At 44.4% G+C, this 24,016-nt stretch overlaps 1 protein-coding gene across 1 annotated transcript; it reads right to left on the reverse strand.

Moving 5' to 3' along the window:
* Positions 1-459: 459 nt before the first annotated feature.
* Positions 460-23,242, reverse strand: sestd1 (SEC14 and spectrin domains 1). The gene is made up of 19 exons (XM_080498406.1): positions 23,033-23,242; positions 20,757-20,874; positions 20,562-20,670; positions 17,336-17,426; positions 17,119-17,232; positions 15,123-15,236; positions 14,824-14,918; positions 14,524-14,579; positions 10,731-10,808; positions 9,935-10,092; positions 7,117-7,239; positions 5,925-6,119; positions 5,313-5,427; positions 5,053-5,215; positions 4,336-4,417; positions 4,137-4,259; positions 3,638-3,829; positions 3,118-3,221; positions 460-2,880 (listed from the first exon to the last, which is right to left on the reverse strand). Exons 2-19 carry the CDS (start codon positions 20,824-20,826, stop codon positions 2,553-2,555), a joined length of 2,310 nt encoding a protein of 769 aa, XP_080354532.1. The 5' UTR covers positions 20,827-20,874; positions 23,033-23,242; the 3' UTR covers positions 460-2,552.
* Between the last annotated feature and the right edge of the window lie 774 nt (positions 23,243-24,016).

Genomic DNA, 24,016 nt, shown 5'->3' on the forward strand with positions numbered 1-24,016 from the left:
TAGGTTTGTCCTGTAAAACCTGTGAACTCATTAAACGTCGGCGGTGGTGCGCGCAGCTAAAGGGCCCTGCCGTGCTCACGACAGTGCTGGAAGGTTCCGCCCTCGACTGCAGCCGTTCCAGTCGTCTCCCGACTGCCACTGAAAATCAATTCCCAAAGCTCTCTTCTTACTTTTCACCGAGAAAGAAAAGCAGAAAGGTAATTTTCCAAGAGGAATGGTGAAGCTAGGTTACATGAGACATCAATTTTAATCCAGTCCACCACAGGGCAAAACACTCTGACGACCAATTAACATCACGTGCATGTTTTTAGACTGTAGTATTTGAACCGTGACTTTCTATTAAACCAAATAACCTAAATATAATCCTTTTGTTTCAGGTATCTATTTGAATTTCACAGGGATAAATTATCCAATTTGCTACACATGATCCTAAAAAGTTAAAGGAAAGAGTCCAAGACAGCAACTTCAAATGCTCCTTTATTTTGGAGAATGGCAGCTCACTATGTAACGGTACAGGTCATTGGATGGGAGAGGACAGAAGGCAATGATGTAGCACTTTAGCAGTGTCACTTACAGCAGCAGTTAATGGTCAAAATAAACAATTACACAAAGGTTTGCTTGAATAAAAGGTAAAAAATAAATAGAAAAAGAAGCCGTTTTACTCTGATATCACTGTGTCCATGAAAGTCAAAAGTCTCAGTTCTTCTGCTTTGGACACTGAAGTGAGACGCATTTAGTTCAGGTCCTGTGGTTGGTGGTCGAGAGAGACAGACAGAGAGAGAGAGAGAGAAGTTTCTTCATGGTCGGAGCTTTGAAAGATGTTTCAGTCATTAGAACAGAGCGGACCAGAAGCACCAAAGACATAACTCAACAGGAAACATCCACTCAGAACAGCTTTCAATCAAACTGAAACAAAAGTTAATTTGCTTTAATAAAAACAAAAAACAAAAATCTATTTTGGTTACTCTTAGTTTGATTCTTCACTCGTGTAAATAATTTTTTTTCCCTCTCAATCAAATCTTCAACCGATTCAATACAAAGCCACAATTTGAATACAATTGTGTGATTATATTCCCAGTTGAATATTAGGTTTGGTATTCATCTCGAGTGCCGGGATGCACAAGTCAGAATCACACGGAGCAGAAAAAATTAAAAAATCACCAAATCTTTGGTTGCAAGTTTTAATGACTTGCTGTGTGCGACCGCCGTGAATAGAAGCAGTTGAACAGATCATCTTCTTCATTCACACTACCAGTGAACATGTCCTGAATGTCTAGCCCTCAGATTTTGTGCAGAAGACGGGAGTTTGAAAAGGATCACAGAGACTCCTGAGGGAGGAACTCGGTTGTGTTTACACTCTCGTCCCGAAGGCAATTTCTCCGTGACGTTTTCAAGCTCTTCTCATACCTGCAGCGACAATTCCTTTCATTTTGTGTGAATGGCGATCGTGTTTCTGTGACAATAGTGGAAATTCATCCACGTCTATACCACTTTAGTCACAGTGAGCTTCAGTCAGTCGCAGCTGAAGAACAAGAAGATGAGCTGCATTTCATATAATTCACTAAAATACAGAGGACCTTCTCGTTTGCTCTTTTAATAAGCAAATATCTTGAACTGCATTGTAACTTTAACATGTGCTAGCTTATATGGTTTAATCTCTAACCTGCTTCTTTAAAATCAAGTGTTTGGTTGTTTTTCTGAGGCAAAACCTAATGTCCTCGATTTTTAATGTCAAAGTTCTTGTGCGAGTTAAAAACTTTGAAACTCAAATTTTAAAAAAATTGCTGCCCTGTCTTGTAAACATGAATAATGCATTAGAGAGCATTTAGAAGTACCGGGAGTTCCCGTGTTCAATACTGAACACGAATGAACAAAAACATACCATCAAAGAACAAAAGAGTGTTTGACCTGAAGCTGCCTGAGTGACGTTTCCTGACGATTCCTGGGAGTTGGAGCTTCATGACAGGATCGTTTCAGCTCGTTCACGTCAAACATCCCAGAGTTGCAAAGCTGAATGTTAAAAGTCGGTATTCTTCAGTAGAAAATATGCGGGACTGTTGATGCGGGGAACAGGATGAAGAGGTTTTGAGGAAAGCACCATGAAAAGCTCTGCACGGAGACGGAGGAGGAGGAGGAGGAGGAGGAGGAGGAGGTTTAAGATGCACATTAGGACCGTTCATAACCAAAACAGTTCAGTTTACTGCCGATAGTGATCAATAGCTCTGAGCGGAGACACAAGTTAAGCATTCCAGTACTTTACATTTGGACCACTGAGAGAAGGAAGCGTCGATGGAGGGAGGGCGTCGACGATCCCAAAGCCTTCAACAGATTTTACTCAAACCCCATCCAACGTCCTCGAGCAGGGAGAAGTTGAGCGCCGAGGCCGAAGAGACGCGTCGCCCTTTTTCGTTTTGTTTTGTAAAGAAACGCTGGCAGTAACAAGGGAAAGCTGCTCCTCGTCAGCAGTATCGGAGCCGCGGTGGAAAAGAATCAGCAGCCCTTCGCTGTCGAGCTTCATTAAGGCCGCTCGGTTTAATGACGCCTGCCACGCACTAGCGGTCTTGCGTCGCCCTCTCCAAGTCTTCATCCTGCCGTTCTGCCCCCTCCTCTTCATCCTCCTCCTCTTCCTCTCCTTCATCCGGCTCCTCTTTCTCACTCAGTTCCTCTCCGATTACATCCAGCCGCCCGTCCTGCCCGTTGAGCACTCTTTCCACCTCCTCCTCCTCCTCCTCCTCCTCCTCCTCCTCCTCTTCGTCGTCGTCATGGTGAAGCCTCGCCTCCTGCAGCTGCAGCCGTCGCTCCTCAACCAGCAGGAGGCGCTCTCTGACTCCCTCTGCTGCCGCGGCTGTGTCGCTGGGACTCCCGAAGTACTGCTCAGTCCTGACAACAAACAAACAGAAGATTCAGGAAAACTGAGAGAATACATTTGCTTCTGCTTAATACTTCCTGGGCTCCTCCTGAGTGCTGTATCGCTTTGACATGTTTATCGTTAACATTACTATGGAGAGAGGAATACATAACACTGCTTACTACTCGTTGACCCTGTGGTACCTAAAATATGGGTTATAACTTGTTTGCGACAAACCAGGCGTGGAATATATGAGTGAATGTTTGTACCCATCAGGGAAGAGAATGGGCATGGTCAGTCTGTCCAGGAGAGTTTTCCCTGAAGAGTCCACTTCATCCAGAGACTCCGCCTCCACACATTCCTGCTGCAACACCTGGAGCACAGCGGAAACATGGTCATGGGATTTAAAAAAACAAAACAAAAATACACCACACATTTACTCATAAAGTCTGCCTGTTTAAAGTGGCTGTGTACATCTGATTTGAGAGTTTCAGCTGGATGTGCACTGCAATGTCTCGTCTTCAGCAGGAATTGACGCCGATTTGCCGCTTCAAATATTTAAGTGGCGTTTTTAAACTCCTTGATGATTCATGAACTGAAAACAAATGCACGCTGCCGTCGACTACAAGGCTGCGGTACGATCTCAGAGGCCACGACTGTGACGTCTAATGACCGGTCATTCTTCTTGTTGGACAAAAGCTACTTTCGGTTTCCGACCAGCATTCCGCACTCTGCCGCCGCGAGCGAACAGAGAGCGGAGCGGCTCGTCTCTCCCCCGGCCCGCCTCACCCTCTCGGCGCAGCTGTGGAAGTTCAGGGCGAGCTCCAGCCTCTGCTGCCGCTCCTCGGCGCTGACGCTGAACTGCTTCCACACTCGGTTGAGTCTCGGCAGGGTGTCTCCAGACGAGCGGGTCGTGCAGCGCAGAGACTGGCAGAGCACCACGGTGGCCTGCAGCAGCTGGCGGCCATAATCGTACGTGCTCTGTGGGGAAGGACACACACTTATTTCCAGGTCAGTGTTGACGCCGGGGATGCAGATGTTGGCCACTTTAATACTATAATAGCAGTTTCGCATTGATATGTCAAGTCTCTCTTGGAAAACGCAGGCGTGTGTCAGATAGATGATGAAGCTGACTGAATTCCAACATGTTACACTTTTCAAAGGAAAATGCCTGTTTTGTTTTGTTTTTTAATTCATTGACCTACTGGATTCCTTCCACAATCAAATCCAGCCGTACTTGTTTTGTTTTTTTCCATGTAATAATCAACAAGAAATTAAAGGGTCTCACCTGAGCCACGTCGACAAACTTCCTGTGCTTGTCCAACATGGTCCTGGTCTCCTGAGAGTCGTCACCCAGTCTGACGTGAGTCTTCAGCAGGGCATCCAGCAGCTCGCCGAGCCACTCCACCGACTGAACACACAGACTGTCAGTACAGTGTGGACATGATGTGTCTGCATGTGTGTGCGTGTGTGTGTGTTTGTCTGACCTGTAAAGCATCTTCTTCACATTTGAACAGTTGGACCATTTGCAGCATCTTCAGCCTCCTGACGTCCACCATGTCTTCACACCTGCAGCACGCAAACACAGTTAAAGGGTTGATTCTCACAGCTGATTGTTTTTATACTGCATTTCTCATCACAGCAGAGAAAATTCATATGAGGCCACGTGGAACTCGATTTATATCCAGAGTGAACAGGACCATTTAATTTAGCAGTGCAATAACATTTACAGATGATGGGGAAATTGAAAGTCTTGTGACGACGTAGGTATTTACTCTAAAAGAAACGCGTGAACCAGGGTCAGTCATCACATTTCAAAAGTGTCAGGTCCAATTATTATAACCAGAATATTATGCGATTACTCCCAGTTATCACATTCAGGCCAATGGGCTCACTGACTGCAACTGCTAATTTGAATAAAATACTGTAATGCCCAGTGAATCAACATCAGTAACTTCTATTAAAGAATACCAGTTTTGATTACATTGATCTAAACAATCATGTCATTGTGAGATAAGAGGAAAATAAATAATCTCCTGTTATCTTTAGCTGTGGATAAAAGCTAAGTAACTCTTCTGTTGCTGGGATTTAGTGTGTCGCAATGCAACAATTTCACTGCAACCATCATTTTTAGCACCAAAAAAAAAACAAAAAAACCCTGCTTGACCTCAGTTTGACCTGCAGAGAAACAAACATGAAGGTACCTCTGCTTGCGCAGCTGCATCTCCTCCATCACAGACTGAATCTGCTGAACATTGTCCTGCTGATCACCGGGTAAACTCTCCGTTTCCTCCGGAGTCCACGGCTGGCTGCACATCTGCTCCAGCAGCAGCGTCCCCTTCTGACGCAAGGAGCCGAGTCCGGCTTCTGTAAAGCGCCGCCGGGCCGGTTAGTGTCACCGGTGGATTCCCACTCAACTCGCCGTTACTGTACGGAAACGGTTTTAATCGGCGTGCGCACGTACCGACGGCCTGCAGCTTCTCCTCCAGCAGTTTGAGATTTTGCTGAATGGACGCTCCATCGGCTGGAGCCACGTCGGCACAGAGCATGCCCAGTAATCCGTCCAGCTGCTGAGACAACTGCAGACACAAAGATGGCGTAATGAAAACCGCAAACAGCAGGGATGTGTGCCTGAGTGAAGATGTTTTTATGAGTTTATCGTGTTTATTCCCCTTTTTTGATGATTTAATATTGCCTTGCCTGCACTGAGCAATAAACATCTTTATTCTTTTAATCACATGGTATGGCCTTTTTAATGCAATTCATGCCCTTGTGCGTCTCATTTTTCTATGATTTATCTTAGAAATCTAATTTAATTTGGGAAGTACCAAAAGAATGCAGTTTAACAGGCAGTTTTCCCATACATAGATTTCCCTCTGTTTAAGGAAACAAAGGAAAACCATGCATATCTCCAATATCTCCAACGATGGTGAAGATGTAGTCTGAAAGAACCGTGTGATCATTTCCTGTATTTAAACATTTTTACGAATATAAAACAAAATAAAATCTTGTGCAATGGTAGTGAATCATCAAAAGCAAAACAATTCCTATCTGTGAAATAGCGTGTGTGCTCTACCTCCTGCGTTGTGCTGTGGAAGCCCTGCGCCACCTGCAGGACATTCTGGCGTCCCTCCAGCTGAGCCGCCTGTCTGTAGCAGACGTCGCTCAGCTGCTGCTGCAGCGCCTTCAGCTCCACCACTTCCTCCTCCTCCCCGGCGCTGAGCAAGGCGGCGATCTGCTGGTTCAGCTCCACGTAGACTGCGAACCACTCCTGCGCGTGCACAGAGGGGAAACTCACGTTTACACTCGATTGGCCCAAATACCCAGACAAACTTTAACTTGATATATGAGATGGATGGACAGAGAAATGCAATAGGAAACACGTGTTTCATGGAAACCATCACTAATTTATAAAACTTGAGCTGATCCACCCGTGCTGCACATAGAAAGGCTTCCAAGACGTGGGACTGAAACCGCCACCGCAAATACATCATTTGAGGTTTAGTGTTTTGACACATATACGGGATGAAAAGGGGAATAAAACTACTACTGCACAATATCACTTAAACGTGTGACACACGGTAATATTGTTAAGTATGTGATAAAGTAATTTGCAATATATAGCAACATTTGTCAATATGATAATATTGTTCTGTTTCGTTTACTCAAATAGCAGTGACTAGGCTTTGTCTGAATTTGTTTTTTCTTCCATCACATGAGTGAAGCAATTATTCTTCCTTCATTTTTGTGCTTCTCACTTGTTTTGTGAGATCAGTATTGTACATATTCTGCAGCCATCCATAGAAACAACAACATCGAAGACGACGCGCTCAATCATCTGAGTGATTCATGACATAACTTGATAACCTGATTCAACTATTGCCTGCAGTACAGCCTGATCAGGACGACACAAACCTTCAATCCATTCAATCCTGAGAGCCAGACAAGTCGACCAATCATTTTCTTGTTCTGGCTGTGACACAAGCCTCTCAAGTTTATTTTCCCCCCGTAATCACCATGTACTTGTGATGCTGCTTGTCGTGGACGCAGAGTTTCGTGTGACGGCCCTGACAGACTCATCACGACTCAAAGCCTCATGTGAAACAGCGTCACGGCTGAATTTGTTCCTGCAGCCTCTTCACAGTTCAGCAGACAGCAGAGTGGACGCGCCAAAGGTCAGACTTCACTCAAATGTGCTTTTAACTCCAAATCTGATTTGCCGGTGAGTCACGAGGTGTGTGTGTGTGTGTGTGTGTGTGTTTCATTACACTGTGCTGACTCTCGATCTCCTCGTGTTTCTGCTGCAAGGCCTGCGCCGCTCGCATCGAGTCTCCGATTGCTTGATGGGTTTTTAGTAGCTCTGAACCTGGACCCTGCAGCCAGGTGACGACCTGGGGAAAAGGAAAAAGGAGGGAAAAGGGAGAGAAATAACAGATTTAATTTGTGTCCACGCCTCGTCAACTGATGACATAAAAACGAACAAATGAGGAGTCGGGGTTTCAGAGGGGCTGAACGTTTGCGGAACGTCATCATTTATGTACCAAACTGGTGATTTGACAATTTAAGTTAACAATCATTGTCCAGCAGGATATTTGCTCACAGCTTTTTGCCCAAAGTTGAAAATGCCAAAAAAGTTAAAAAGTGAAAGAAAAAAAAACAAAAAATAAAAACATTTGGTCAGTCTTAGTTTATCAGTGACAACTTCTTCAGTGGCCTTTTTGTGGAGGGAGAAGATTAACTTTCAGATGTAGATGGACTGCAAAACAGGACTTGCATAATTGTGAAAAATAAAAAAATTGGTACACATAGTGACGGTGATCTCCTTCCACAGGCGACCAAGTTTGACTGAGCACAAGTTGTATTTGCTGATGCAAACCCAGAGTTGACGAATGGATACGACAACAAGAAGACCTGCATTTTGTTGGAAAACATAAATGAATGTTTAACACAACTTACGCCAGCTAAAAATCAGAGATGGAGACAATTCCTGCCTACTTTGAGCTAAAGCACCCTCAACATCCGAGACCTCTTTCCAGTTCATTCGTAAGTCACTGTTTAATATCAAATACTCCCGTTTTCCTCTTGTTACATGTTAATCTGAAAATCAGGAGCAATTTCACAAGATTAATATTTCTCTCCAGCCTGCGGTGGAGCAGAGAGACCAGCAGGAGGCTCTCATGCTCTACATTCTCTCATTGAAAGAATAATTCTCTAAAATCCAACAAAGGCCTCACCTTTGGCTAATAAATGCTTAAGTTGGAAAATTAACATGAACAGGAAGCAAAAGGGACATAGATTTACAAGAAGTGAAGTAGAGTAGCAATAAAGTACAGCATTTATTTCCATACTTTTTTTTTTTTACTTATAGTACAAGTTTCCTGACGACGCAGAAAGAAACGAGATTTAAAAATAAAAATGAGTGTAGCAATCAAAGAAAAGAAGGGCGTATATGAGTTGGCTGAAATGCCAAGAACAGTGAGCACTCCATTTCCCATGATGCAATTCTGCATGTCCCTCCACAATCGATCTCTGTGTGGTGAAGCCCACAGCTTTCAAACTCCACATCCCTATTCAGTAACAAAGGCTGCCTGTTCCCGAAGAGGAGTCTCAAGTGTAATCCAAGATGACCCTCAGAAACGTCACAAAGGGAGAAGGACAACATTTTATGGCAATTTTACGATTTTACTTCAGAGTGTAATTGAACTTAATTCAATTGCTGTGTGTTTTGTGCAGTTTTAGCAGGAAAAGTCTGCAGCTCCAAATTTGACGAAGCAATAATAGATTCATAGATTCATCTAATAAACATTTTAACGTCAGTTACAGCTCATTTAAATACCCGAGCCGTGACTCGATGTTTAGCAGATGTTTAACAATTAAATCACGCAGAAGAATCTTGTTTTTATTTTGTGATTATGTACACAGAGGGTTAGGCATTCTCTGAAGCTGTGTGTGTGTGTGTGTGTGTGTGTGTGTGTGTGTGTGTGTGTGTGTGTGTGTGTGTGTGTGTGTGTGTGTGTGTGTGTGTGTGTATCATGGCCTCATTGTATTTATCAGGTCACTGATGCCTTAAAGATCACAAACACACACACTCACAGTTCGATCCAGATCTAGGCCACCCCCCCCCCCACCTTAAATCCTCCAGGCTAGCGACTGACATGGTCCGGTTACCATGGCAACCCCCCGGCTCATCTCCAAGACGGTGGTGTGTTACCCATCAGCCCCTGCGGCTGTGTGAACTCTAATAACCAAGCGAGGCGGGCTTGTTCACTGGAGCTCCCTGAATCGCTGTCTGGGGGTCAAAAGGTCAAAGATGCTGAATAGGCTAAAGAGGGCCGATGCCGAGACGCAGTGAACTGTGAGTGTGTGAAGGATGTGTTTATATGTCTGTGCTGCCTTCAGGAGCAGGATCGACGGTCTGGAGAGATGTGAAGATTCCTTCAAAGAAGAGTGAACTCTCCCTGAAGCACTTTCGCTGAGAATAGCAGAAAGGAGGTGAACAGACAATCTGTAGCCAGAGACACCAGCAACAATATGACTCTATTCATTTATAGTGAAATGAAAAACATCTGAACAGTCCCGAGATACGGTCAGGAAAAAAAATATCATATTTGAGAAGTGTAGGAACTGCAAATTGGGATGACACTTTGCATTTTTTATTGGCCACATCAGAGTTGCTTTTCTGACACCGACTGACATTTGGAAATATTTGTTACCACCTATTCTCAGACAAAGACGAGACTTCCTTGTTGTAAATTGAGTTATTATATGCAGACAGTTTGACTCGTTCATGTGGCCAAACATCAAACGTTTAGGAAAAAAAAAAAAAGGTAATTTCATTCAGGATTGATTAGATGTTAAATCTGATATCACCAGATACCAAAGACTTTGCCATCAATACAGACAGTAGGACTCACAGTACACCACCTTGTGTATAATGCACATACACTTAAGTCCATAAATATTTAGACGACACAATTTCTTCAGGCTGTGGTGACGGAGAGACTTGAAGATAAAACGAGGGACGCAGTCGTGATGGTTGGGATTTAAATAAGGCCGTGGGAAATCAATTCACAACAATGCTACTACCTGCATGACCTTGGTGTGGATTTCATCCAGTTGGGAGCGTTTGTTTCTCTGCCTGCACAGCTCCTGGTATTTGGTGTATTGCTCTCTGAGGGAGTCCAGCAGCTTCATCACCTGAGGCTGAGCCAGCAGCTCCTCCTCCATGGGGCACCAGGCGGGACCTGTGGGGCAGAAAGGTCAGTGCAGAGGAAGGCTACAGTGCCGCTTGCATGTACGACAACACATTCTTTTATTATTGCAAGAACAGAGACTGCATCTTGTCCCTGAATGTCTATTTTTAATGAGGAGAGTACTCTCCCGGCGAGAATATTTCCTGTTGGAGTTTGGGCTTCGAGACATTTGTCTTCATTCGAACGCATTTTCTGTTTCACCACGAAACTACAAAAACACGTATTCAAAAAAAAAAAAAAAAAGTGTAGGTGGATGTTTTATTAGTTTATATCAAGTTCTACCATTCATTTGATATTTTCTTCTTCTATTTGACTTTGAACCTTTTCTTGATAAACATTTATTAGTTTTTTGTGTATTTTATCTCACTTCCATTTATTGATCACAACTTATGCAGGGCTGCTTCAGTGCCTTTACTTATTAAATCGTCTGTGAGGCTCATAGTTGCATTGATATATTTTATTTCTTTCTCATCTACATACTTCGTCTGTCTCCACTATCCTCTGGAAAGGCTAAAATGACGCATTCAACTATCCCAACTCCAAGAAACGAGCGTTAAGATCAAAAACGACGCAGAAAACAGTGTATAAAAAAAAATCATCATTCGTTGGTGCCGGAGCTGCTTCCTCACCTCCCGGCCCTCCTCCCCCTCCTCCGCCCTCCGAGCCGTTGAAGCGACGCTGCTGCAGCTCCGACAGCAGCTCATGACCTGCGGACGCAGACAGAGAGGGGCAGTTTGAGTGGAGAAAGGCTTCCAGAAGAGAAGAATAACAACGCGTCGCTGTTTGTGTACACGTTCGCAGCAGTATGAAGAGAGCTGGAGGAGAGAGGAGGGTGGCACCGCCAGACAAAGGCGCCTTTCACCTCCGCCCAGCACGCTGACAACAGGCTGCTCAGTGCGGTCGACGCGTCCAACCACCCATCAAACGTCAACCACTGCGGTCTATTCACATCCAACAGATATACATTTGATGCGTCACCTTTCAACGCAGCGCAGACGGAAAAATGCATCAGCTACTGACAAACGTACATTTTCTACGACGTATGTGCAGGCGTAAAGCTTGAGGCCTTCATGTGACACGAACACGGAAACTCTGCAGAAATCCTGCAGTCAGTAACATTGAGTAGAGTCCTAAAGTGTGAAGATGAATTAGGAGCGCTGGAAGTAACGATAAGGTCCTGACATATTCCTGATGTCAGCATCATGGTGTGAAAAGCTGTTTTAGACAAAAACCCACGTTCAGGTTGATCCCAAGAAGAATTGATTCTGCAGCGGGTGGTCACACTTAAACACAGACGTCTCTTGTAATGATACACTTTGCATTGCAGGGTATGAAAATTGACTTTTCACATATCCATTTCTGAGAGTTCGTCTTTCACGACACTCTCAACTAAAACCTTTGAGTGTCGCATAGGTATGGGTGTGCACACAAAGCGTCCAAATATACATTCAAGCCTGTAAATATCTAACATACAATTGATTTTAAACAATCAAGACGTGCTTTAGGCCTGAAGCCAGAACTCAGTCTTCCTCCAAATGTAAAAAAAACAAAAAAAACAAAACGTGCAAATGTATTTAATTGAGGAAACTAGATGAGAACGTTTGTCTCCATCTCTGCATGAAAACACACACGCCCTCACACATAATACGCACAATGAATAATTAATGTAGACCATTGATTGGCCGGGAATGTATTTGTACAGATGATATAAAGTAATAACCACTATCCAGCCCTTTCCGCTCACAAGGAGACAAACAGGAAAACCAAGTTAGGTCGTTGGATCGATGATTGTTCAAGTGAAACACAAATATCAGCAAACTATCAAATGTCTGGCGGACAATAAGATTCATGCTGCTCCGACGAACATGTGAATTAAGGAGGTGTAACTCCGCATTACACTGGGAAAACGGCAACAGGCCGAGAAAAGATCACAGAATAGCTTAAAGAGTGAAGGAACACAGATTTTCCATGCATGTGCAACTTATCCAGGCAACATGAGACAGAAGGATGAGTTGTACTGAAGATCAGCAGGTCTGTGGTTTGGCTCCGTGCTCGAGGCCAAAGACTTTAACTAGAACGTACGGAAATTTACTGGGGCCGTGTGAGAAACAGACTTTTGTTCAGCTGTCAGACTGAAACTCACCGTGATTGATTTAGGAATGAAAGGCATAAAACTTTCTTTTTTTGGAGGGTTCACAGAAGCTCTGCCTTTATCTTGCACATTGAAGAATCGAATCAATGATTGACTAATTCAGGGGTGTCAAACTCATTTTAGTTGAGGGGCCACACCCACCTAATCTGACCTCTGGAGGGCCCAACAAGTCAAACGTAGCATTAAACTGCAGATATGGACAAATGTCAAAGTCTTTCCTTCTTTTGATCCTTTTGTAACTGCAAGCATTTGCCAGTCTATTCTGAAATATACATATTAAAGTTAATCAGATATTATTATATTTGCAAAAAAAAAACAACCCTCAGTCACCTGTATCTGGATATCGTATTTTTATTCAGGATTAAAACAATTTGTCATCATCTGGACATTTTTCTTAGTTTATGTGTCTAAAGTATCATTTCACATAAATTGGACACCTTTATTGTGAAAGGTGTTGCGTTGTGTGACCTCCACAGATGCATTAATTAATTCTGACCAAGGGGTGGTTTTGAATGTCATTTTTGCCAATCTAGTGTTTTTGGATCAGCCTCTGTCCGTTTTCATATTTATATTTAAAAATTTTTTATAAATAAATCACATGGCGGGGCCGCTTCTGGCCCCCGGGCCGCATGTTTGACACCTCTGGACTAATTGGTCATTTTATTGGAGGCACAGTGGATTAGTGGTAAGAAAGACACCGAGCCATGTTTGGTTGACTTCCTCTGTGTGGAGTTTACATGTGTGTGTGTCCATAGTGGGCCGGGAATGGCTCCAGCCACCGCGACCTGGAAACATTAGACATATTGATATTGAAGATGGATGTTTGGGGGGGGGGTGGCGTCATTCCACAATTGTTGCAAATAACTGGAGTCTGGAGGTGTGAGTCGCTCTGTTCTGTGTCCGTATTGATCGGTTCTCGCCCATGAAACCCTCACCAGGGATATTTAAGGAATGGAGAAAGTGTCCTATTTTCTCTCCTTCCTCCGGCAGTAACTGATCTCCACTATCGCACTTGTGATTTGTGCTTATCCTGCGTGCTGGAGTCAACGTTCGATGGTTTTACACATGCTCTATTAATTTCCCTTGCATCAGAATGTTTCTGTCTTGAGGACGAGGAAACAATTGTTCAGTCAACCATCCTGTCTGGGCTTCATTATGGAGATGTCCTTTATCTTGCTGCTCGCTCGACCCAAAAACTCATCGCAGTTTATTGCTGCGATTCGTTGCAAGGAAGATAAACCACCACCCCCCCCCCCCCCCCCCCCCTTTTTTTTTAAATATACAAATGAAATAAATTAGTCCTCAATATGAATAGAAAATAGCAAATGTCACTCAGAAACGTTGCCCAAAATAATCCTTTCAATCTTACATCTTTAATTAAATTTGAAATATGTTCAATGCTTAATTGCAAATCACTCCTCAGGTCAGCAGGAGTTTTCCACCGCTGTGCACAATAAACACTGGAGCATTTAAACAGGATTTTAAAAACCTGAATGCCTCATCACACCAGCCTGCCCACGACATTTAAATTAAAATCTATTCACTAGTGTCTCAGATTGCGCCTTTTAAAATCTGCTTGTCCAGCGGTCCGTTTTTTTAATCCTCTGTACTTTCTCTGAAAGCTTTCGTTTAAAACTATGTGTATGTGGGATCAGCGCAAGAAACAGACCGAGGTCAGTGAGAATTGACACTTTATATAAAACTGTTTGTAACCAGAAAACATCTGACTTCAGTAAAAATGTACTCTGTGCCGGCAACAAGGCAGTGACACTAAAAACCGCCTCCAGAAGAATGTTTTCCAAAAGCACCGCTCTCCGTGTCAACACAACTTTTCCTCAAAGCATTGTGACTATTATCAAAACTAAAAAATATAAATAATCGAGAATGGTTCAACCAGCTTTTTACTGCCACATTTATATCTCGGGTGAAACTACAAATCTTAGAGTAATGATGTCAAACAGATGCAATAGTTGTCAGTAATGAGATGCGTCTGTCTCTTAAGAAAGGCGCCACAAGTTTCCATAATAATCCAAAACAAAACAAAACACAAATAAATGTTTATATTTAATTAATAAAAACAGTTTCTCCCCACTATGAAATCTAATTTGTTATATTTTTGCACCAATATGGCAAAAGAAATAGCACAAATGTGTTTATAACGCCATTTTGTTCAAACAGTATTTGGAGTGAAGGAGTGAAAAGACCCAAAATAAAACAAGTCTACGACTTGTGGGACCGCAAGAGTTCAAATGTGAGAAAACTTGAATTACCTGTCTGGAGGACAGTCTCCGGGTCAAAGGACGGTAAGAGGGCACAGTCTGCTGACCTGCAGGAGACAGAAACAAACAGCTCAGCTGTCGGCCGGCAATACATTTTAACGCTGCAGCTGTGTGTGTGCGCATGTTTACGTGTGTGTGTGTGTGTGTGTGTGTGTGTGTGTGTGTGTGTGTGTGTGTGTGTGTGTGTGTGTGTGTGTGTGTGTGTGTGTGTGTGTGTGTGTGTGTGTGTGTGTGTGTGTGTGTGTGTGTGTGTGTGTGTGTGTGTGTGTGTGTGTGTGTGTGTGTGCTTACTTTTCCTTGTCCATGGAGTTGCTCTTGTCCCCGTCATTGATAATCGACAGCTCATCCAGCAGCGACGTTGACTCCTTTGTGAACTTCTCAAAAACCTGCAACACACACGCACACGCACACACACACACACACACACACACACACACACACACACACACACACACACACACACACACACACACACACACACACACACACACACACACACACACGAAAGAAAGAAAAACAGCCACTTGTCAGTTTTGTGTCCATCGTGAAAACATTGACAACGATCCATTTCTTTATCACAAACAAGCTACCAGTCTCTTGTTAAGCCAGTCGCTGTGATCGTAGTCCAGACTTCCTCCAAAGTCGTCGGTCAGCTGACAGGGTTCGATGTAGCGGGTGAGCTTATTGGCTGAGACCAGGATCACCTGAGAAGCAGGAGTCACAGTGAAACACACCAGTACAGTTAAGAGATTTAGTCTCTCGCGTCACACCAGTTACAGCTTTTACACTTCAAAATGTTCCATTGTGGTTTTGGCATTTCAGTAATAGAAGCGACACTCGCATAGAAACTGTGAGTTGGTTTAAGTCAATTACTCCCAAAATGGGATTAATGGGGAAAAACTACACAAATTTGAGCCTTTTATTGTGTTTTCCTTCATAATTTTGCATACAAATCATTTCAATAATCAATCTATAGCTTTAACCAGATGCCACGATTATTCTTTTGAAGTTTTAAAATGACTGAAACCTTTTAGTTTATGATAAGAGGAGAAATAACCAACAAAGTTGATGATATTCCAGTGTTTGGAGATGTACTTGAACATTCCTATTATGTACATCCTCGGACAGGCCTGATATAAGGGAAATAAATGTTCGGGAAAGTTTATTTCCCACCCCACTATTTCAAGCAGGGAGCGAAGAAACAAGTTTAGAAAAATGCTTCACACACACATAACTTCGGCTTCTAAATATGGAGAGAATGTGCTCTGTGTTCCAACAGGTCACGAGCTGATGGGAGTTTTTAACAAAAAGGCAACTTATTGTGTAAATGTCTCATAATTCGTGAAGTAACCCACCATGAAGACCTTTAAACTGCTTTCATATGGAAAGTGGCTCGACAGATAAACACGGTGGGGGGGGGGGGGGGGGGGGGGCAACAGCTGGTGGGGTGTGTGTCTTCCAGTTGTCGCTGCAGCAGATGCTGCCCCAGAAACTCAGTGTGAGTTTGTGTTTATTTAAATGTCAGGTCAGACTTTGGAGCAGCTGTACGACACACACCCCGCTGTGTCATCCACAAACGCACTCCATAGTTGAGATGAGTCACATTTTGGCACCGTCACTGGAAGCTTCCCTTCGACAGCTGTGTGTGTGTGTGTGTGTGTGTGTGTGTGTGTGTGTGTGTGTGTGTGTGTGTGTGTGTGTGTGTGTGTGTGTGTGTGTGTGTGTGTGTGTGTGTGTGTGTGTGTGTGTGTGTGTGTGTGTGTGTGTGTGTGTGTGTGTGTGTGTGTGTGTGTGTGTGTGTGTGTGTGTGTGTGTGTGTGTGTGTGTAATCAGATAAGCATATTAGTTTAAAAAAAAACAACAACTCAAGTCACTCGTCAAATTTAAACCGTTGCAGTTCGCAACCCGACTGGTGAAATGTCGGCGTGTCCTTGAACGCACCGTCAGGGCGTCTTTAGAACGGTCTGAGCAAACAAAGCCGCAACTCCCCTTTTACCCACCGACATAACGTCAACTTAACACGGACCGTGGTTTACTAGCTTTTTGCAGCGACTTACAAATTTATCCAACTTTCCCCCCGTTGCCACGGTAACTGCATTAGAGCCAACAATGGCTGCAGAAATCTGGGTCAGAGCGTCAACTGATCTGTCAGTAAAACCATCTGTTGTAATAGAGGAGGAGGCTGGCCGAACACACACACACACACGCACACACACACACACACCTCATTGATTCTGCATCAGGTTTCCAGCAGCACTCAGTAGAGTTAATGACGGGCTCATTCTCTGTTTGATATCAAGTAACAAGACAAATCGTGTGTGGTGTGTGTGTGTGTGTGTGTGTGTGTGTGTGTGTGTGTGTGTGTGTGTGTGTGTGTGTGTGTGTGTGTGTGTGTGTGTGTGTGTGTGTGTGTGTGTGTGTGTGTGTGTGTGTGTGTGTGTGTGTGTGTGTGTGTGTGTGTGTGTGTGTGTGTGTGTGTGTGTGTCACAAAAACGTAACTTAACATGTGTCTGAACAGCTGGAATCTAAAGAGACGTCTGCCTTCCACATTTCCGCCACCTCTTTCCCAGCAGCCCAGACGCTCACCTCAAATCCCAGACGGTCTTTTTCCTTCCAGAAGCAGAAGTGTGTGACCTTCTTGTCCCAGAATTCATCTGGCTTCACCACGCAGACCAGCGACACCTCAGCTGGGATCACGTTCTGAAACAGCGTCGTCGCCATCAGTGCTCGGCTTTTAGGGAGCCAGACAGACTAATGCCATTAGAGGCCTTGGGAGGGGGGGGGGGGGTTAATGTGTGTGTACCTGCAACATGAGCACCACAGTCTTCACAATGTTCCACTGAGACTTCCGCCCGTCCACGATAACGGTGAAACCACGGGCCTTACACTTCTCACTAAGAGAGAGAGAGAGAGAGCAGTTAGTATAACTCAGTTACACACACAGTGTTGATTATAGCGTGGCTGACTAACTGCAGTAACATTTAGCGAGAGTGCACGCACACACGCACGCACGCACGCACGCACGCGCACGCGCACACACACACACACACACACACACACACACACACACACACACACACACACACACACACACACACACACACACACACACACACACACACACACACACACACACACACACACACACACACACACACACACACACACACACACACACACGTCTCCTTGAAGTGATTATTTCCACGATGGGAAAATATTTTCTACCAGCCGATGCTGATACATAATACCGTTATGAAAATGTTTCCCCCAATTCAGTAGCTTCACCCCAGGGAGGGCACACAGCTTGCCCTTTTCCCCACTGAGAATACACTATCGCTTACACCAGGGGTGTCAAACTCATTTTAGTTGAGGGGCCACATCCAACCTAATCTGACCTCTGGGGGGCCGAACAAGTCAAACGTAACATGTTAAACTGCAGATATGGACAAATGCAAAGTCTTTCCTTCTTTTGATCCTTTTCTAACTGCAAGAATTTGCCAGTCTATTCTGAAATATACATATTAAAGTTAATCAGATATTATTATATTTGCAAAAAAAAACAACCCTCAGTCACCTGTATCTGGATATCGTATTTTTTATTCAGGATTAAAACAATTTGCCATCATCTGGAAAATTTTTTGAGTTTCAATTCACATAAATTGGACTCAATGTTTTATCGTGAAAGGTGTTGTGTCATGTGACCTCCACAGATGCATTAATGTCGGGGGTCAAATTCTGACCAAGGGTGGTTTTGAATGTCATTTTTGCCAACCTAGTGTTTTTAGATCAGCCTCTGTCAGTTTTCATATTTATACTTAAAAAAGAAAAAAAAAATCCCATGGTGGGCCGGACTAGATCCTCTGGCGGGCCGGTTCTGGTCCCCGGGCCTCATGTGTGACACCCCTGGCTTACACATTCTTTAAAGCCCAGCTTAAATAAGTTACACTTAAAAATGTATGTGTGTGTGGGGTTCTATATTTTTTGGACATCTTAACAAGTTATGAATGGCTCAAGAACATCGGAGCCAGGATAAGCGCCTCGTAGATTTCACTGCTGGTAGAACTAACAGCTTGTGATCTGTGGTTCCCATCCTTCCCATCAGCTCGTTCTCTCTCTCCAGCTCTTTTCACCACTCGGCAGTTCTGAAACTTTTTCAGCTCAAGGCTGAACACAAAAAAATGTAACGCGAGGACTCCCGAGAGCCAAAAACAAACGTCGCTGTATTCCATCGACTCCCAGCTTAGAAAACACAAACAAACCATGGATTTTAGATGAGTCTCTTTATTCCATGAGTCAGGTTTGGTGTGTGGGACGTACGAGACATTTTAACAATCAATATAAACCCGCAGCTGAAAAACAAAACTGCCATTAACCGCTGAACCCCGCCATTAGTTTTAAACTCTCGCCGCTCAAGCACTCCGCCAAATACTACCCACTGAGGCCTCTTGTTTTTTTTATTTCCAACAGGAGCGAGAGTGAGAAAGTGAGAGGGAGGGAAAAAAAATCATTGTGAGACGGGCGCTCGGTATTCCTGAACGTAGGGGAATAAAGGGTTTTCCCTGCGATGGGCTGGCAACCTGTCCTAACCCTGAACTGGAAAACGGGGGTACAGAAGATGGATCAATAGAAAATAAAACCATATGCCAACCCAAAGGAAATTGGTCCACGACCCATTTTGGTTCCTCACTCATAGCAAGTAGAGCCCCAATCCCTGCAGGCCCCAGCAGATGGGAGTTTCTTCCCCGAAAACAAAAAAAAAAAGAAAAAGGAATTTCTTCTTTCTACCGTTACCTATCCTTCCTCGTGTGCTGGTCTCACATAGAGCAACACGTTCTATTTGATGAGATTATCCTTGTCGGGAGAGAGATCAGGATTGGAGTAAGTAGTGCAGCTTTGTTCCATGATCTGATTGGAACAATAGAAATTGAAACGGAAGCAAAGTGAACGAAGCTCCGCTGCATGGCGACAGCTCATTTATGATTTTACCTACTTATTCATGGGCAGTTCTCAAGCTGGAGCTCACAAAAAGCACATTTCTTTGGTGGCTTTAATCACAAATATTACAGCAGAACAGGATGTAGAGACGGGAAGGGCGACAAAATAAAGCCTAAACACTTCTAAACTGCTGTATTTGGTGTACAGTCCATTTTCATTCAAAACTGTCACTTAAAAATGTATACTATTATATTCAATGACTATTTATGGCCAATCAGTTGAACTCATTAACTGCAGGTTTAATTGTGTTGCTGCTTCAACACAAGCTTGATTATTTAACCTGAAATTTTAATTAACATTGTTGGTCAGTTTTAATTCTCTATGGTTTTACTCCTTTATTATCATTAAAGATATACTGACATTAATACAGAGTGCTGGGATCTACTCTCTTCAACAGTTTCATCCTGTATTCTTCCATTGCCGTGAGTCAATAGAGTTCTCTCAGAACAGAAATAAACAAACACAATAATGAGGAATGTTTTTGGTTTTTTCCAGAACACTGCTGCGTCAAGTATTTATTGTGGAATATGAACAAAATACCCCAAAGCGATAGCCAGTAGGAAAACACCCGCCAACATATTTAATACAAATACGGCGTAGAGGCCAAATCATCTGCCAAGTTGGCGAATGCCACGATGAGCTGTACAGCGGTAATGCGTTCATGCTCTTTAATGAGGAGGGTCTGGGCGGGGGGGGGGTCTCGTGTTACGGTCAGTACGGTAAAACCCCCCCGCTGCAATGCAGAGGACTCATCCTTTAAGCTCTGCTGGACTCTCTGAACTCGCTGGAGCCAAAATACAAGCATCCAATCCTGCAGCGCCTCACCCACAAGTTAAAGCTGAGTGTGTGTGTGTGTGTGTGTGTGTGTGTGTGTGTGTGTGTGTGTGTGTGTGTGTGTGTGTGTGTGTGTGTGTGTGTGTGTGTGTGTGTGTGTGTGTGTGTGTGTGTGTGTGTGTGTGTGTGTGTGTGTGTGTGTGTGTGTGTGTGTGTGTGTGTGTGTGTGTGTGTGTGTGTGTGTGTGTGTGTGTGTGTACCTTGGGATGCTAAGCAGGTAGTCCAGCGTGGCGCTGAGCTCCTCCATGCTGGTCTGATCCGAGCTGAGAGGGATGGTCAGGATCAGGCCACTGCGCCGGTCTTTGCCGCCTGGAAACATCAGAAGGAAGTAATCCGATTACTCGACCCCGTACATTATCTGCGAGAATAACCAATGCGCATGCATGCGTTTTTACCTGAAAGAAAGGCCAGTTTCTTTTTGAGCACGGGGAGGATGGCGGTCGCATCCATGGCTACGTTGGACATCTGTGACCAAACACACACACACACACACACACACACACACACACACACCTGCAAGGACGAGAAGCAAGAAGAAGGGATTTTTAAACAGGTGCTTTTAAAGCCACATCAGAGTTTCACGCGTCATAATCCATTATTTTTCTCCATTCTGACTTCGTTGGCGAAGAAGGCGAACAAAGTGCACATCCTGGCCTCGCTTGGTCGACTCGTCAACATAATATACACTGAGTGTTCCACAAATCGAGCAAATAGGAACTCGTCCCTCAGCTAAGACATTGTCCCAGGGTCACAATCTAGTCCACCGTCACATAAACTGGGCCACGGTCTTAGATAACAGCCCCCCTGACTCAGAGATGACTTACAATAACGAAACTGGTTAGAAAGACCGAGGCACCGATTCGCAACTTTGACTCTGATCTATTGGCCCCAATCAAAACGAAGACACAAGACAACAGAGGTCGACAGGCGTCAGGACAGAGCGCAAACCCCCCCCCCCCCCCCCCGCTCAGAGGACAAACGGACTAAGTGTCAATGCAGGAATGTAAAATTCACACTCGCAGGGGGGGTAGAGACGACAGCAGCAGAGCCACCCTGTAAACCTCGTCTCAAACGCCACGGGGCCGTGTGACAGAGACAGCAGAGACTTTCCATCAGGATTTGCTCTCAGCTGGCATTCCTCCCAGCAGATTCAGGCTCTTTGGCTCAGCCGCTTGATTTACCGTCGGCCTCGTCGGCCCGTTACTGCAGTCGAAAGCCGTCAAGCCAGGGATGCGGGTCCGTTTGTGTTTCTCTCAGCCCTCTGGCCTGGTTGAACATCTGTGTCGTTTCCACCGTCACTCCGTGTGTTGATCATTGCTGGACGCCGTTTTATAAACATCCCCTGATAAACCTGCTCTTTAGGTAAACTCAAGTCTTTCCCGGGAGGTTCTGACTTTCGTCTGGCAGCCTCACAGTTACAGTCATGCTACTACAATGACCTTTATTTTGCTTTTACATGGTATCTTCTGAGGTTTGTTTATCACATAAGCACCCCCCCCCCCCTTATCCATGTAAGTTTTGATTTAGTACTATTTTAATACAACTATTTCAAATGTAGTATGAACTAAACACACAAAAAGTAAAGGACGGGTTGATTGGTAGATTATTTCTTTGCCATAACAATGCTTCTTGGCCATCAATGCAACCCTAAAGCAATGAAAAGCCATTTGGCACTGGCAGAGAAGATTTGGAAAACGTTTTTTAAGGCCGCGCCCCACACACTCAACTCTGCCGTTCATCCCACAAGTGTAATTTCCCTTACAAACGTGGCACCGCTAAAAAAGGAACATAATCAGCTATTCCAAAAAGGTACATAAAATGCTTTGCCACAAGGAACCATAAATCTACCCACCACTTTGTATCACATCCACTGAGCAGATCAAGAAAAAATATAATGTCCTGGGAGCTCTAATCTGCCTGGGAGTGAGCAGTTTTGTATTGTGCTGTGGTCAAATCATTCCTAAGTGATGCCACATGTTTTGGGGTTGGTTTTTTTTTTTTGGCAAGAGGCACGAAAACCCCTAAAACATCCCAGTGAGCCTGTCATCAGACTCTGAACAAAAAAAACTGAACAATAACATAAAACATTTTCATGGTCACGAGGGAGAAGTTGCTCACTGATTTGTGTTGATCGTTGTGTGTAAACTGTGGTGGGACTTGTGATGTTGTCAGTCCATGCTGGAGGTTTGACCAGACCACACCCACTGTCCTGATGGAGCTCAGCTTTCTCTCCTCTGGAAAGTGTCTTTATTGTCTTAATCAGTGTTGTTGTTTTGGGTTTTTTTTAAGTCACGTCGCGGCCTTAATTTAACACTTCACCGTCACACCCCTGAGGCCAAACTTTGCTTTTTAAAACAATACCCGTCCATTGCACACGTGGTTATTTCTCTGCAACCTCACTGGCGAGGTGATTAATGATGTGGTTCCTGCAGCAGCAGTTAGTTTGTCCCGCTGCATGGCTTCACCTTCCTCCTCCTCTTCCTCAGCCTGCGGCCTGGCTGCTGCTGCGGCTGCAGGACGGCTCGGCTCGGCTCGGCTAGTTTCGGCTTGGTTCGGCTCGGCCCACAGACACAATGACCTACATTGAAGCGGCGGCGGCCCCGCAACCGCAGCATCAACCCACTCAGTCATCGGCGGGCAAGAAGTATCGATCCGGGGCTTTTTTCCTTACCTTTCAGTCAAATCTGCAGCATTTTTTCCCCTTTTTTTTCTCCTCTCCTTCTCAGTCCTCCTCCTTTATTCTTCTTCTCCTGCTCGCCTCCTCCCTCGCTCCCTGTCCGCCTCCCAGACTCTCGAGCTCCCGGTCCAGATGTGGAGCTTCACTCCCATTCAGTGAAGAAACGAGTTTGCTGTCGGTTCTCTGGAGAACAACAGTAGGAGTTCTCTCTCTCCTTCTCTCTCTCTCCCTCGCTCTCTCTCACAGGGAGCAGGCGGAGCTGCTCTCTCCCGGTGCAAGCGGACTGCTCTGCGCACGCTCTGAAAGCCAACTGCTCCACTTCCGGTCACCTTCAGAGTAAAGGAAACATCCAGCGTTTCATCTCACTGGAGCGGCTGCTTCTTGTCAAGTCATGGGAATAAATACACTACTTCAGAATATTAAAATACTTGACAGCGTGATTTTTTTTTAACAGCTTTTTTTTCTATTTTGGAACATTAACTTTTTTATTCATACTAAAATTTTGTATTCTGATAAAGTCTCGCAGAAACACTGACAACAATGTAGTTTTCATGTAGGGCCACGAGTTGGGGCTGTTGGTTGTCTTTGTAGTGAAACCCTGCAGAGAACCATATGCTATAAACAGTGTTGTTTCTATAAGTAGATATTTGGAGGGGAAAGATTTTATTTCAGGTCTCGTGACACCACTGAATGCCAAGGTAACGCCCCACCCTAATAACCATTCGCCTCTTGTTAGAAACATTAACAATGGCGACTACACAGACATTTATATGCGCAGACAAATCAAGTTGTGTTGTGATTATGGGCGACACTCAACTATAAAACTATCAAGTCACAGGAGGATGTCAGGGGAGTCATGGCACCCTGGAGACCACCATTGTTGTTATTGTCCATCTACTCACACAAGAACTATTAACTACGCTGATGCTGAACATGTGCTGTAGCTGCATTTCCATTGTCGACATGGAGCCGGAGGAT

The sequence above is a fragment of the Blennius ocellaris genome, assembly GCF_963422515.1.
Source record: "Blennius ocellaris genome assembly, chromosome: 6".
NCBI lineage: Eukaryota > Metazoa > Chordata > Actinopteri > Blenniiformes > Blenniidae > Blennius > Blennius ocellaris.